Here is a 14,231-nt window from a genome sequence, read left to right on the forward strand (position 1 = left end):
AAAAAATAATAATTTCCAAATATATTTTATTAAATTTCTAGGGATTCCACATAGAATTTCAATATTTTTGTGTTTATGTATATGTGTGTGTGTGTGTGTGTGTGTATGTGTGTGTGTGTGTGTGTGTGTGCGCGCATGCATATGCATGTATATTTATGTATCTCTGTCTCTCTTTTTGTCTCGACATAACAACTTCAGGTAAACTTTTAAAAAAATTCCTAAATATATTTTATTAAATTTCTACAGGTTCCACATAGAATTCCAATAAGTGTGTGTGTGTGTGTGTGTGTGTGCGCGCACACGCATACGTGTGTGTGTATGTTATATATGTGTGTGTGCGCGCGCGTGTATCTCGACTTCAGGTAAACTTTTTTTAAATTTCCAAATATATTTTATTAAATTTCTACAGATTCCACATAGAATTCCAATACATCTGTCTGTCTGTCTATCTATCTATCTGTATAATATAGACTTCACATCCCATTTCCCATGTTTTTCTCCCCCCTCCTTTGCTGCACCCTATTTCCCTCTTTTATATCATAACCATAACACAATAATAACCAGTTTTTTTCTGTTGATCATAGTTCAAATCCTGCTCGCAGATTCTTCATACTATAATATCTCTTTAAATAATGTTCAGGTACCCCCAGAAAAAAGGACTGGTTATTAATTTGATTTATATACCGCTCTTCATCATAAAATTTCAGGGCCGTTCACAGGATAAAATACAAGGTAAAAACAATAGTCAAAACAAAAATAGCAAAACAATACCTCCTGCCTTCCGCAGTACATGACTGGGACCTGGGATCATTTTCATGGGTCACAAGTTGTGTAGCATTGCCATGGCCTTTTCTTGCTATTTTTAAAGGACGGTTGAGTGTATGGCCATGGGAATAGCTTTAATAGGCTTTATGTTGCTGCATATTTCTAGGAGAGACTCAGTTTTTGTTTGTGGGCTTCCTGTAGACATCTGTTTCATCACTGTGAGAACAGGATGCTAGACTAGATAGGCCTTCCATCTGCTCCAGCAGTGTTGTTCTTAGGTTATTTATTTAATATTTTATTGTTTCATAAAACTTATACACCGCTTTATTGGTAAAAACAACAACAACCCTCAAAGCTGTTTATCACTAGGTTAGTGCTGAGCAAGATCTAGTGACATTCTCAGTGACAGTTGCTTCAAATTTTCTTTTATGCAATAGTTTTGCCTGCCTTCTTTCTGTAGTCATCAGCTTCTTATAGATTTAAGTTAACTTGGGTTCCATTAGTTGAACACTCCTGAGAGTTGCTCTACTGATCTTTCCTGCCCTAAGGATGTGAAGGCTCCCATATACATGTGAACCACTCCTGATTTGTAGACGTTTTAAGCAGAAGCTAGTAATTTTAAGTGCACTTCTCAATCAGTTAAAAATTGTAACAAGTTACAGTGATACCTTGGTTTTCGAGCATCTCGGAAGCCGAACGATTTGGTACCCGAATTCCAAAAACCCGGAAGTAATTGCTTCCCTTTTTGAACATGTCGCGGAAGTCGAATGGCTTCCGCTGTGTGTTTTTCTATTTTTTCCATTGACTTGGCCAGCTGCCCTTTGCTCCTCGGTTGTCGAACATTTCGAAAGTCCAACAGTCTTCCGGAACAGATTACATTTGACAACCGAGGTACATACCACTGTACTTGTGAATGTTTATTTTATTTATTAAATTTGTATACTGCTCCCTGTCTATTCTCACTTCGTTTTTGGAGACATGGTAGCCCTACTCTGATAGTCAGATCCTGAACAAGCTTACTTGCAAGTAAGTCTTAACTGAGTGTTGCTAAAATTAAAAATATCCTGTGCTTTGTCTTATCTATATAGTCATAGCATGCTCTCTCTATTTTGCTTTTTTATTACTGGAACCATTAGTAAACTTGGAAGAAAAATATAGATGGCTTGGGAGCTTTTCATTTAAGGCATAAACTTAAAAAAGTGTTGTGATAAAAAAATTTCCAGTCTGGTGACTTAATGGAGTTCTTTTTTCTTATAAAAGAATCAATGGAGTCTTCCAGATTTATGGACATTTTTCAAAAAACTGGAGGAACTGCACCACAATGTAACTTTTCTTTTTTACTTCCTCAACATAAAATCAGCACAGTTTGCAGCAATAATTTTCAGCTGTCTAGTAGCTGTTTCAGAACAAGGAATACGTGTTGTGTTGCTCCATCTGTGGCTTCAAATGTGTTCTAAATTCAAGTGCTTAGTGCTGGTGGTACATTAGGCCTCTTGTATAAACTTTACAGAGTAGAACACATGAGACCAGTCTTCTTCAACATGTTTGCTTTAATTTGATGATGATGATGAATTTAATTTTAAAGCCTTTTATCATTACTGGCACTTGGGGATGTAAGCTGAGAATAGTACTGTTAAACATGAATTTTGTTTGCTGTGGAAAAAAGCTTTTCAGCGAGAGCATGCAATTCAGTCATCATTACTGTTTCTTTGCTACTTTTATCTCCATGTACAGCATAAAGCCAAATATTGTATTTTCGCGTCACAGCAAACTGAGGATTACAAAAGAAAAAATCAATACAACCTTTTACTCTTTATGTAGGGTAAAATGGAGGTTAAAAAGACTCATGAATTTTTGTGATGTCAGGTATTTTTAATTCACACTCTTTTCTCCAGGAATACCTTTTTATCTCTAGCGCATGAAGATCACAGTAGTTATCTTCATACATTGGAGACATTCCTTGGATGTAGTGCTTCAGGAGAGGTATGGAGGGTGTAAGCAGGTCGAAGGCTCAATATCAGTTTTCTATTAATAAGCTGCAGTTTGGGAAGAGAGCTTTTGGATAATGACTCTGGCAACATATCAGTGTTTGAGCTACCACTTCCACCTTCCTTCAGTGAGGCATGGAGAACGGTTGTAGGGTATACAGTGTGTCTTCTGCTTGGGTTGAAAGCCACACGTTTCAAAAAGGGCTGCATCCTTCTTTCTTTCTTTTTTAACTGTGGCCACACCTGCCAGCATGCACATCCCCCCCTCCCCAGCAGGAGGACAAGAGTGAACATGGCCCTCTGGTCAAGAAACATTAGTCACTTGCTGAGGGGGGCATTTAAACAACCAGTGTTCAAAATTAGCCATGTGCATTTTGTACCTTGTTTTTGACCACCTGCGACCAACTGAAGCCGCCTGGGCAGCTTCACCATCTGGAGGTGCATGCCTGGGGATCATTGGATCTTGACTGTTTTCACACACTCATACCCCGCCCTGTAGAATTCTATCAGATTTATTTTATCTGCACTATCGGAATGAATTTCAGGAACCAAAATGCTTTTTTCTGTGCAGCCTGAGCAGAAGTATAGCCACCATTAGGAAAAAGAGGTCTGAATAGGACCTGGATCAAGTGACTTTTCTTCTTTAAGTCCTCAAAGTTCTTAACTTAGCTCAAGGTTATCATCTGAACTGGCCAGATGTTTAACTGAGAATTAATCACAGTTGGTCCATCATTTGAAAAATCATGCCTTTAAGCTGTCTTACCCCAAAATAGTAACTAGACATTTCGTTTTGGCGACTGTAACGTTGGTTTAAGGATCCATTTGGAACCTAGCTTACATATATCTGAGTTTCTAACACTGCTGACGACGTGTGACACCCTTATTAAAACATCTGCACTGACTGCCCATCTACTACTGAGCCAGGTTCAAAGTCTTTGTGTTAATTTACAAGGCCCTGTACAACTTAAGTCCAGGGTACCTTATGGGTCACCTAAACCCTTATATCTTAGCTTGTTTACTAAGATCATCTGCAGGAGAGTTGTTGCTTATCCCCCAAGTTGTCGAGGCGCATCTGACAACAACAAGAAACCAAGCATTTAGTGTCATCAGCCCAGTCCTGTGGAATGTATTGGTACAGGAATATAATCTATGGCTGATTTCTAAAATAGATATGGGGCACCGAGGTGGAGATGGGGGGGGGGGGGGAGAATGCCGTTTAAAGTTGTTAAAGATCACTGCCACAGTTGGTTTGTGTTCAAAGAGAGGCCATTTCTCGTTGCGCTGGCGCAAAATATATGTTCAGTACTCCATTTGATTGTGATAGATAATTTCCTCTGAGGAAACTTGCCTCATGGTGAGGAGAGAATTTAATGCATCTGAAAGCTGCCTGAAGAAGCAAACAAACTAGGTGACTGTGAAAGGCTGGCACAAAGAACACGGTTAACAAGGAAACTAGCTCTTGTTAATTTGACAGAAGCAGTTATTGGGGCATCTGCTAATGTGCCAGGGATTGCTCTGGAGGACGCACATCTGCTTTCTACCTGGAAGCAGCTTTCAAATATATTATGATGATCACAGTGGTTGTACTGCATATTTACTGTTGTTCAAGTGTGATTGCCGTGTAATACATAGGCTCAGAACAGACAAATATATCCTTGGTGTACAAGGAGAGATGCCAGAGGAAAAAAGGCAAGTTGTAATTCAGGCAGTTTAATACACAGGTCTGTTAACTACTCCTGACTCCTTCAGCTGTGTATAACATGCGCAGTGTTCAAGAAATTCCACTATTCTTGAGAGAGACAAAGAATATGCCATGTATCAAGCTAAGGGAGGAAAATTATTTCCGGATCTGGTCCACATTCTGAATTGGGTAGCTTGGAGCATCCCCACAGTTGCCTTGCTCTTTTGCAGTACTCCCAAGCAGTGTTGGAAGCTCAGATATATAAGCTAGGTAAAATGGCTCCTTAAACCAGGGTTACAGTTGCTGAAACAGAATGCCTATTTGCCATTTTGGGGCCAGACTGATTGGCAGTTGTCGTTTCTGTACAACTTTTTGGTTCCTGAAATTCGTTGTGTAGCTAAAGTATCACAGATAGAATTCTGCAGGATGTGTTGCTAGTACAGTGGTACCTCGGGTTAAGTACTTAATTAGTTCCGGAGGTCCGTTCTTAACCTGAAACTGTTCTTAACCTGAAGCACCACTTTAGCTAATGGGGCCTCCTGCTGCTGCCGCCACGCTGCCGGAGCACGATTTCTGTTCTCATCCTGAAGCAGAGTTCTTAACCAGAGGTACTATTTCTGGGTTAGCGGAGTCTGTAACCTGAACCGTATGTAACCCGAGGTACCACTGTATGTGAAAGCAGTCAAGATCCAAGGATCCCCAGGTATGCACCTCCAAGATAGTGCAAACATCAGGTGCCATCCTGGCACCCAGACATCTTTATTGGTCACAAGTGACCGACAGCCAGGTGCGAAACACGCCTGGCAAATTTTGAACACTGCTCCTAAGTACAAAGTGAAACAGATCTGCAGGGACCATATTTGCCCACTCTTCTGCCCCAAGGTTGGGATGAAAGGTTGGGCGCATCATGATCCGCAGAGAGCAGTGGAAAATTCACCATGGCAAGCTTAAAACTGTGGACTTTTGGTTGGTCTATCCTGAGAAATCATAGAATCTTAGAGTTGTATAAAATCTTTATTTTTTTTTAAAGAATGATAGAATCATACCATTGCAAGGGACCCCTAGGGTCATCTGGCCCAACCCCCTGCAATGCAGGAATCTCAGCTAAAGCATCCATGACAGATGGCCATCCAACCTCTGCTTAAAAGCTTCCAAGGAAGGAGAGACCAAATGTAGAAGCTAGGTTTGGAGCCCAAATCGGTGGCATTCTTATGCTTATGCGATGCTCTGCTGAAGAAAGGGGAGGTGATTTTTACACATTCCTGCTCCTCCTGCCCCCGAAAATCAGCTCTGGATTGTTGGGGGACCCTCCAGAACAGCATGGCTAGGTTTTGCTAGTCACTACAGAGTGAATCAGCAAAAACTAATTCCCTTGGACTTCGTTAAGTGGGAACTGCTGGGCAAATGTTCCTCCCACAAATGGAAGGAGCCTTTCCATTCACAGAACAATGACTCTAGAACCAGTCCAATGATTTTTAAAGATATTTTCTGTAACAGTATTGAAACACGACACAGTTTGACAAACTATTTGGTTACATGAGAATTGCTCATGTAAATAAATAAACATTTACTGAATTTAAAACACCAAACTCCTTAAAAGTTAAAGGCTGCCATGGCATAGGTTCAGATGGGCCATGTTTTTTCATATGCACAGGAATTAATTCTTAGCTGAGAGAGGGGGATATGCAGAGCAAGAAAGAGCAGTATTTTGGGCTGAAAATTGTTGGGCATTTGGGCTGGAAATTTTGGGCAAAAAGTGTGTAGACAGCTGAGGGCTCCTGCACTAGACCCACATCCTAACATCACAGTGTGCAACTAGGTGTGTACATTCCATTCAAACTGTTCTGCTTTGAGTGGGAAGGCCTGGAGTGGGCTACAAAGGGCATTAAGCTGACCAGGTTAAAAGCCTGTTTACACACAGGAGCTCTGATAATACAGCAGTGTTTCCCAAACTTGGGTCTCCAGCTGTTTTTGGACTACAACTCCCACCATCCCTGACCTGCTAGCTAGGGATGATGGCAGTCCAACAACAGCTGGATACCCATGTTTGGGAAACACTGTAATAATAATAATAATAATAATAATAATAATAATAATAATAATAATAATATCTTTATTGTCATTGCTCCCTCTCAGGGACAACGAAATTACTTGACTGCTCCATAAAAACACTAATTAAAACAATACAGTATAGTACAGCAAGGAAGATTAGATGACTTTCAAAGTCCAGGCTTCCCATTCAGGGCCGAGATCGCTCTGGAGAAGAAGCTGTTCTTAAGACGGCTCGTTCTTGTCTTCATCGTCCTGTATCTCCATCCCGACGGCAGGAGCTCGAAGAGACAGTGACCAGGATGTGATGGATCTTTTACTATGTCCAGTGCCTTCCTATGGCACCTTGTGGCATAAATCTGCTCTAAGGTGGAGAGTGGGCAGCCAACAATGCTCTCTGCTGCCTTAACAACTCTGCACAATCCCATCCTGTCCTGGGTAGTACAGCTTCCGTACCACACACATAAGCCATAAGTGAACACGCTCTCAATGGCACAGTGATAGAAGGCAAGCAGCAGTTTCTGCGGAAGATAATACAGGATCCCTGTCTGTTGGGAAGCTCCTAAGCCAGGTGTGAAGAACCTGTGGCCCTCCAGATGTTGCTAAACTACACCTCCCATTGTCCTTGGCAGTTATTGGCTGGGGGTGATGGAAACTGTAGTTCGACAATCTCTGGAGGGCCACAGATTCCCCACCTCTGCTTAACCAAACATGCTTAAAAAGTCCCTTCAGACTTTCCCACAGGGATATTGGAGCATGGGGCTGGCACAAGGGTTGGGAATGGAGGCTGAATACCTGAAGAGGGTTTACGTTTGTCGTGTTTTATGCAGAGCACAAATGAATATGGGATGTAGTTGGAGTAGGAGTGGCCATCATGCAGCTAGAAGCCTAGCTTTTGTTGGTCAGCTGCAAACCATAAAAAGGAATGTTGCCATTTATTTGGAAGTTATTGAGGACTCTCTTGAGAGGTACAGGACTCTCTGTTCTACCAACATTCTTTGGTCCAGAAAGTAGCGGACAGATATTGAGCAGTTGGTCTCGCCATGCTTCTCCATTTGTAAAATGAGACTGACGATTGACTGCTCAGGATTGCAGTTAGGTTATTAGATACAGATGAAGAAAGCAATTATAGGTTTGTATATTTTATGAAGCACTTCGTTAATTGTTCTGCCACTGTAAAACCTGATGCGACGCTGCTGTTGCGGAGATATTGCACATATCCGAAAGTCTGGGTCAAGTAATGAACATGATTGATATTTTCTATTGGAAATATTTTCGACTTGCTAATTAGATCCGAACCCCCCCCTCCCAAATTTCTCATTTCAGGGAACAGTTGCTGCTTCCTATCCATTAAGTAAAGTGGGAAATGGGACATCTTTCTTCAAGATTATACTTCAAGGTATTTTAACATATAGTTAGTTATTGGTTGTGCTAGTTGTGCACCACAGGCAAAAGTTGTGGGACTGTAATAAAGGGGAGAATAACAGATATAGTGGAAGATCTAAAAAAAACAACAACCCAGTGTCATATGCTTTTACAAATGGGAGAGATGATTTGAGGAGGTATCTGGAATTCTGAACTCAAAAAGTATTTTTCAAATTATAATATTATTTATTTAACTTACTGTTCACTTTTTAAACAAAGTACCTCAAACCACTTTACAACAGAAAAAGAATAACAAATACAGTAAAACCAACATGTCACTAAGAGAGCAAAATCTGAAGCGTTCATATTTTGGAAAAAGGAAGGTCTAAAACATCCCATCCCACTGAAGGAGACCATGGATTATCAAAAACTAAAGGCCTGCTGAAAAAGAAATGTTTTTGCCTGGGCCTAAATAAGTAATGGGGGCTCCTCCCTTGGGAGAGCATTCCATAACTGGGGAGTCGTGACTGAGAAGCCTGCTCTTTTGTCAATACCTCCCTTGCAGGGGGCACACAAAGAAGGGCCTTGAATGATAAGCTCTTGCTCAGGGTTGGTTCATAGGAGGAGAGGTGGTCCTGGAGTTACTGCGGTCCTGAGTTGTAGAAGGCTTTATAGGTCAAAAACAGCACTTTGAATCAAGCCAGGAAATGAATTGGTAGCTTGCCATCTCCCTGCTGAATTCGGCACCTGCTGTAATTTCCAAACCATCTTCAAAGGCAGCCCTACATATTATGCATTGCAGCAGTCTATCCTAAAAGTTACCAGAGCATAGACAACAGAGGCTAGGCCTTCCTCTACCCTTTTTAAAAATTCACCATCCTTATCATACATCTTGTCTTTTGATGTTGGTCCTCGCCAGCAAGGTTATCTGGACTTTCAACTACAACCTGCTGCTGTGTGCTTCATTGATTGCCTGGTAGACTAGAGCTCATTTTGTGGTCCTTACTCTGGCCTTTCGGGAGCTGCCTTATGTACAGAGATCCCCCCCCCCTTAGTTTCATAGCTCACAGGCATGAGTGTATTTTAATGTCCCTGGCCTCTCAGCATTTGCAATACCCTTGTGAAATCAGAGCTGCAAGGCTTTCCTTTAGTATATTCAGATAAATGTTACAGTGTCACTGTTCCTGTGTGTCTTTCAGAGTCAGAAAACCCATGTTCTAAGGCCGGTGCTATCAATACTTATATGTTTGGGAAGTTGGCAGAGGATTGTGCCAGCGTTGTACATCAAGGGGTAAATGCTTTTATTTCTTTCATTCTTAGATGTTTATTTCTTCTTGTGAACTGTTTTTCTACTGATTTTGTTGACCTAAGTGTGTTTACACGATCAATGCATGCGGCTGCCTTTTTGACCGGGTTAAGGTGCTGACTGGTGTTCAAATAAGTAGCCTCTGTGGCCCGAAATCCCTGGGTGCTATTCACCCACGCATTTCGTGTATTAAAGCTGTATTTGTGTTCCTTTTCGTCACTGGAATCTGATATAGTACTGTTTGCTTGAACAGCACTATGGCATCACCTAATGGCAAAACAGAAAGAAACACCTCTTCAAAATAGTACTCTTTGTCTTCCACCTCAGTGACAGGGAACCAGATGTTGTCGGATTCCAGCTTCCATCAGCCCCAGCCAACATGACCAGTGGTTGGCGAGGAGCACAAGTTTCCAACCCTTGCTGTAGTTACTTACATACCCAACAGGTCACTGACATCTGCTCTGCAGGAAAGTTTTTCCTTCAAGGCCTATGGATCTCAGAAGCCTGCTCCACAGTAATGCATAGCAGGTAAATTTACAGCGTCTGAAAGCCAGCAGGCGCATTTTGCTTAATGTCTGCACCATTTGGAGCTGCATGCCTTGGGATCCTTGGATCTCAACTGTTTTCACACACTAGCAACACATCCTGTAGCATTCTATCTGTGATATTCTAATGGTGCAATCAGAATGAATTTCAGGATCCAAAAAGTTGTATTGAAAAACATGACTTTTGATCTGTCTGGCCCCCCAAATGGCAACTAGACGTTCTGTTTTGGCGACTGTAACTCTGTCTTAAGGAGCCATTTGGCTCCCAGCTTATATATTTGAGATTCTAACACTGGTTAGTGGGGCTGCCTGTTCCATGGAACAGCATTCTTGTTGAGATACAGCAGACACCCATTATCTACACTTTCTGGAACAACTGGGATTGCCTTTAAAACTGTTTTCCAGCTTTAACTACCTGACTTTCTATTTAGCCTCTCTTTCTGAAGTCCAGTATGAGCCATGGGTGGTCTTCAACTAAGTTCTAAGTAGACCCACTGAAATTACTGTCCATGACTAAGTTAGGTCTATTGATTTCAGTAGGTCAACCCCAAGAAAACTTTACTTACTTACTTACTTACTTACTTATTGAATTTATATACCGCCCTATACCCAGAGTTCTTAGGGTGGTTCACAGAAATGATCATAATATATAAAATCAAAAGAAGAACAATAACCCAATAACACCCCCCCCCCAATAAAGCCACATTTCAAAAGGGTATTGAATAGCTGAACACTCCTTTTTTCCCTAAATGCCCTTTATAAGTAAACATCTTAAGACTAGTTATCTGCCCAGTTGAAACTTATGTTAATTACCGGCCATGCCTCTGTCATTCTATTTAGTCCCCCCCCCCCATTTGTAATGAGCAGCTTTGCTTGCTGACTTTTATCCCAGCACAGCAAAAGATGTGTAAAAGGAAAAAAGAAAAGAAAAAAAGGGCCCTGTGGTAGTGGTGGTCTACCTGCCAGTATTATAGTATAGATTGGGCACTGAGAAATGATTTCAAGTTAACTCTTCTACCACATCGTTTAAAGTGTCTGAAACTTAATTAGCGCTTTGCGCCCTTCTTGATAAAAGGAGAAGTAGTAAAACAAGGCCCAAAGCACCAATTAGGAGATCACAGAGATCAGTACTGAGGACCTGTACTGGAAACTACAGCCCTTGAGCTGGAAACTTCAAACAGAGTTGAACTAGCAACAGAATATTCACACCTCCCTTGTGACTTGAGCCGTGGTTATGTGGACTTGTGCGTGTGGTTTTTAAGAGGCTTACTATGAATATGATAGAGGGAGGATAATCTCAGTTCCTTTAAAAAAACTCAAAATTTAGTGATCAGGCCATTTTAGCAAGCCTGTTGAACTTACTTTCTTTCTTTTTAAAAAAGTCATTGATTTAAATAGTAAATTGCAATGCAAGGAATTCGGGGTTCCCCAATGGGAGACATAAACGGTAACATAGGAGAGTATATGCATATTGTTGCTCCTATGAATACCACTATTTTCAAAAAATTACAGTATATAGCACCAAATGTGCTTGATGCTTGCATATTAGGCATATGTAGAAGATATACCTGTGTTATGAATTTCTGTATTGGTAATGGGTGCATTTCATAATTTAGTGCTAAGAGCAAAAGCACCATTCTTCGTGAACTAGACAGTCAAGTTGCGGAGCCATCTTGGTGTAAAACTTAAGAAATTATTAGATTACATTCTGAACTACTTCATTCTGCACCAGTCTAAAATTTATCCCCATTAAATTGGGGGATTTAGTCTAGTCAGCTGTCCAACCCTGACTTGGCAACCAAACTCCAAAATAACTTGTGCGTGCAGTAACATCTCAAAATGCTGGAACGGGAATGAAATATCCAGGAGCGTAGCTCTTTTGGTTTACGACTTACTTTACACCAATTTTAGAAATGTACATTGCAGTCCTGTGTGTGGCTCTTTGGAACATATGCCATGTTGAGTTCATTGGAGATTCCTCCATTCATTCTTTCAATTTCTATACTGCCCATCATCCGAGGATCACAGGGTGGTTTACAGTATAAAAACACAAAAATACAAACCATGGAAACAAGCAAAAACAACACACACACCCCAGTTTAAATGGCCAGATTGTTTAATTAGCCAAAGGCTCAACGAAAGACAGTTTAAAATCGCTTCTTTGAAATATCAAGCAGATATCGTGCCTGAGTTAGGTGCCTTTTTGATAACTAAGGAAGATTGTCCACAAATGCTTAAGGTTTTCCCTCCCCATTTCTTAAAGGCAGGTTGTGGTTCATATGTAAGAAACTTTACCCATGGATTTTTTAGTTGTTTTGTTACAGAGTTATTTCTCATTTTTTATTGAAAGGAAGATGGAACAGTGGCATAACTAACTCCCCTGCCCCCCCTCCCAAAATGGTGGTACAGAATAAAATTCATTGCACCCTGGTAATTCCATTGCACATTAAGCTTTGTTGGAATTTGTTCTAATCCTTTTTAAACAATTGAATCTGTCTGTATCACTTAAGTTAGCAGTCTCCCACCCACCCCGGAAAACATTAAGGTTTGGGGTTTTCAGTCATTTAAAAGAATATCATCAGAGACTGCTGAAGTAGCAAAAAGAGCAATCATAGCGCCGCAGTTTGCTAAAAACTCAGCTTTAATCAGAAAGCTCTTTTATTTATTGTAATCAAGTAAACACATGGACAAAAGACATGCAGTAAAAGCTAACGGGAGTGTTGTTGGTACAAGATTGAATGCAAAAGATGAAGCGCTGAGGCTAAAATGCTTCTCAGGAAGAGCACATCCATCTGGAAGTACTTAGGGGGCACAGGCAAAATTGAGACGGCACTTTAAAACTCAGACAATGCCAGAAATAACTAAGGTAAAGGAGCCTTTAACTTGCATTGCAATTCCCTGTGCTCAGTTTCATTTTCTCAGGTATCTAGCTTAGTTTCCCTGACTGTCAGTAATGCAGTCTATCAACCTTCTCTTTCACCCCCTCCCTGCTTCCATGGGAGTTTGCCGGGTAATAAGCTGAGGGATGAGAGGCAACGTGGATAGCTCTCTTTTCCTCTTTCTTTCTCTTTAACCTGACTGCTAATGGTCCAATAACAGCTGACATCTGCAATCTTAGATGGCAAGTGCTGCATGCAGAAAATCCAGTACCTTTAACTTCTTCACTGCTGAAAGATATCCAGCTGCTCACTCAGAGCAAGCAGGTGGATCTGGGCCGGCACTGAAGATGTTAATATACAGGGCATTTGACTCTCAGAAAGAGAGAGAGAGAGCACTTAAATCTAGCCACCAGCTTGGCTTGACTTAACTAGAAACAACATTGTTGCTGTAACTCCTTTGAGTCAATAGGGATAAACAAGGTGCTATGTTTGGACATAACAAGAAAGCAGTGAAACAGTATTTCAGTAGTTTGATGCCCTGCTTCTTAATTGCTTTTCTACTAAAGAAGGCTGACCCTGAGAAAGCCACAGTTCACATGCGGTTTTCTAAACTTAGCAAGGACCCAAAGCCTGTCCCGTCAATAATTTTACCTGCGCAAGGAAAGCTGAAATGAATATAGCTGTGCAAAACTTGCAAGTGTACTTTTCCAAAAGTTGCAGTTGGTGCTGGTGCAAGGTAATTTTCTGGGCGATCCTGAGCTAGGAAACTAAGATCTTCAAGCAGTAATTAAAATTTGGGGCTTGCCTTTTGAAAGTTATGTCCATGTTTCTTAGTAACTTGGGAATGCAATTATAGAATGTAAATGTATTCTCTGCACATTTTTTGTTTTAAGTTCGCAGGCTAGGAACCTGTGGCCCCTCTGGTTGTTACTGAACTACAGTTCTTTTCATCCCCGCTCATGCTGTCTGGGATGATTGGAGGTGGAGTCCAAGAACATTTGAAGGACCGCAGATTCCTCTCCCTGATCTGCATAGTCAAACATCTATTTGAATGATGTGTTAATTTAACAGTTCTGCAGTTTGTTATTCATTCCCCAATATCATCAATATAAATGATATGTTACTACATTTGATTTTGATTATTCAACACGCCAGTCTTTGAGAGTGATAGATCATTAACATTTGGCAAGAGGATGCTACCTGGCACTGATTGTAGTTGGGCGTCCAAAAACATCTGCCAAGCTACAGGTTTTCACACTTGCTTTAGATAATGGGTGGAGGTTTCTCTTTCCTGTTCTTGTTAAAAGTGAGCTTTAAATACCATATGCTCCCCAATTAGTGTTAGAAATTCAGATATATAAGCTAGGTGCCAAATGGCTCCTTAAACCAAGGTTACAGTTGCCAAAGCGGAATGCCTAGTTGCCATTTTGGTTCCTGAAATTCATTATGATTGTGCAGATAAAATGTAACTGATAGAATTCTGGAGGATGTGGTATTAGTGTGTCAAAACAGTCAAGATCCAATGATCCCCAAGCATGTACCTCCAGATGGTGGAGCTGTCAGGCACCATTCTTTCACCCAGGCATCTTCACTTGGTTGCAAGTGGCCAATAGGTGCTAAATGTGCCTAGCTAATTTTTTTACTGGAAAAACA

General features: G+C 40.9%; 1 protein-coding gene across 4 annotated transcripts in view; it reads left to right on the forward strand.

Annotated features, from left to right (window-relative positions):
- POT1 (protection of telomeres 1) overlaps positions 1–14,231 on the forward strand; it is a 72,081-nt gene that overhangs the window by 343 nt on the left and 57,507 nt on the right. Inside the window, exons 2-4 of one of the 4 annotated variants that reach the window (XM_083574492.1) lie at positions 7,430–7,540; positions 7,810–7,882; positions 9,048–9,139. The exons of 1 other annotated variant lie outside the window; for it this stretch is intronic. In XM_083574492.1, the coding sequence (XP_083430618.1) occupies positions 9,092–9,139 (48 nt within the window). In that variant the 5' untranslated portion in view covers positions 7,430–7,540; positions 7,810–7,882; positions 9,048–9,091. Of the gene's footprint in view, positions 1–1,581; positions 1,657–7,429; positions 7,541–7,721; positions 7,883–9,047; positions 9,140–14,231 lie in introns of those variants that run through there. 2 more of the 4 variants (XM_083574493.1, XM_083574494.1) reach the window with 2 other exon arrangements.

The sequence above is a fragment of the Podarcis filfolensis genome (genome assembly GCF_964270895.1).
Source record: "Podarcis filfolensis genome assembly, chromosome: 10".
NCBI classification, from domain to species: domain Eukaryota; kingdom Metazoa; phylum Chordata; class Lepidosauria; order Squamata; family Lacertidae; genus Podarcis; species Podarcis filfolensis.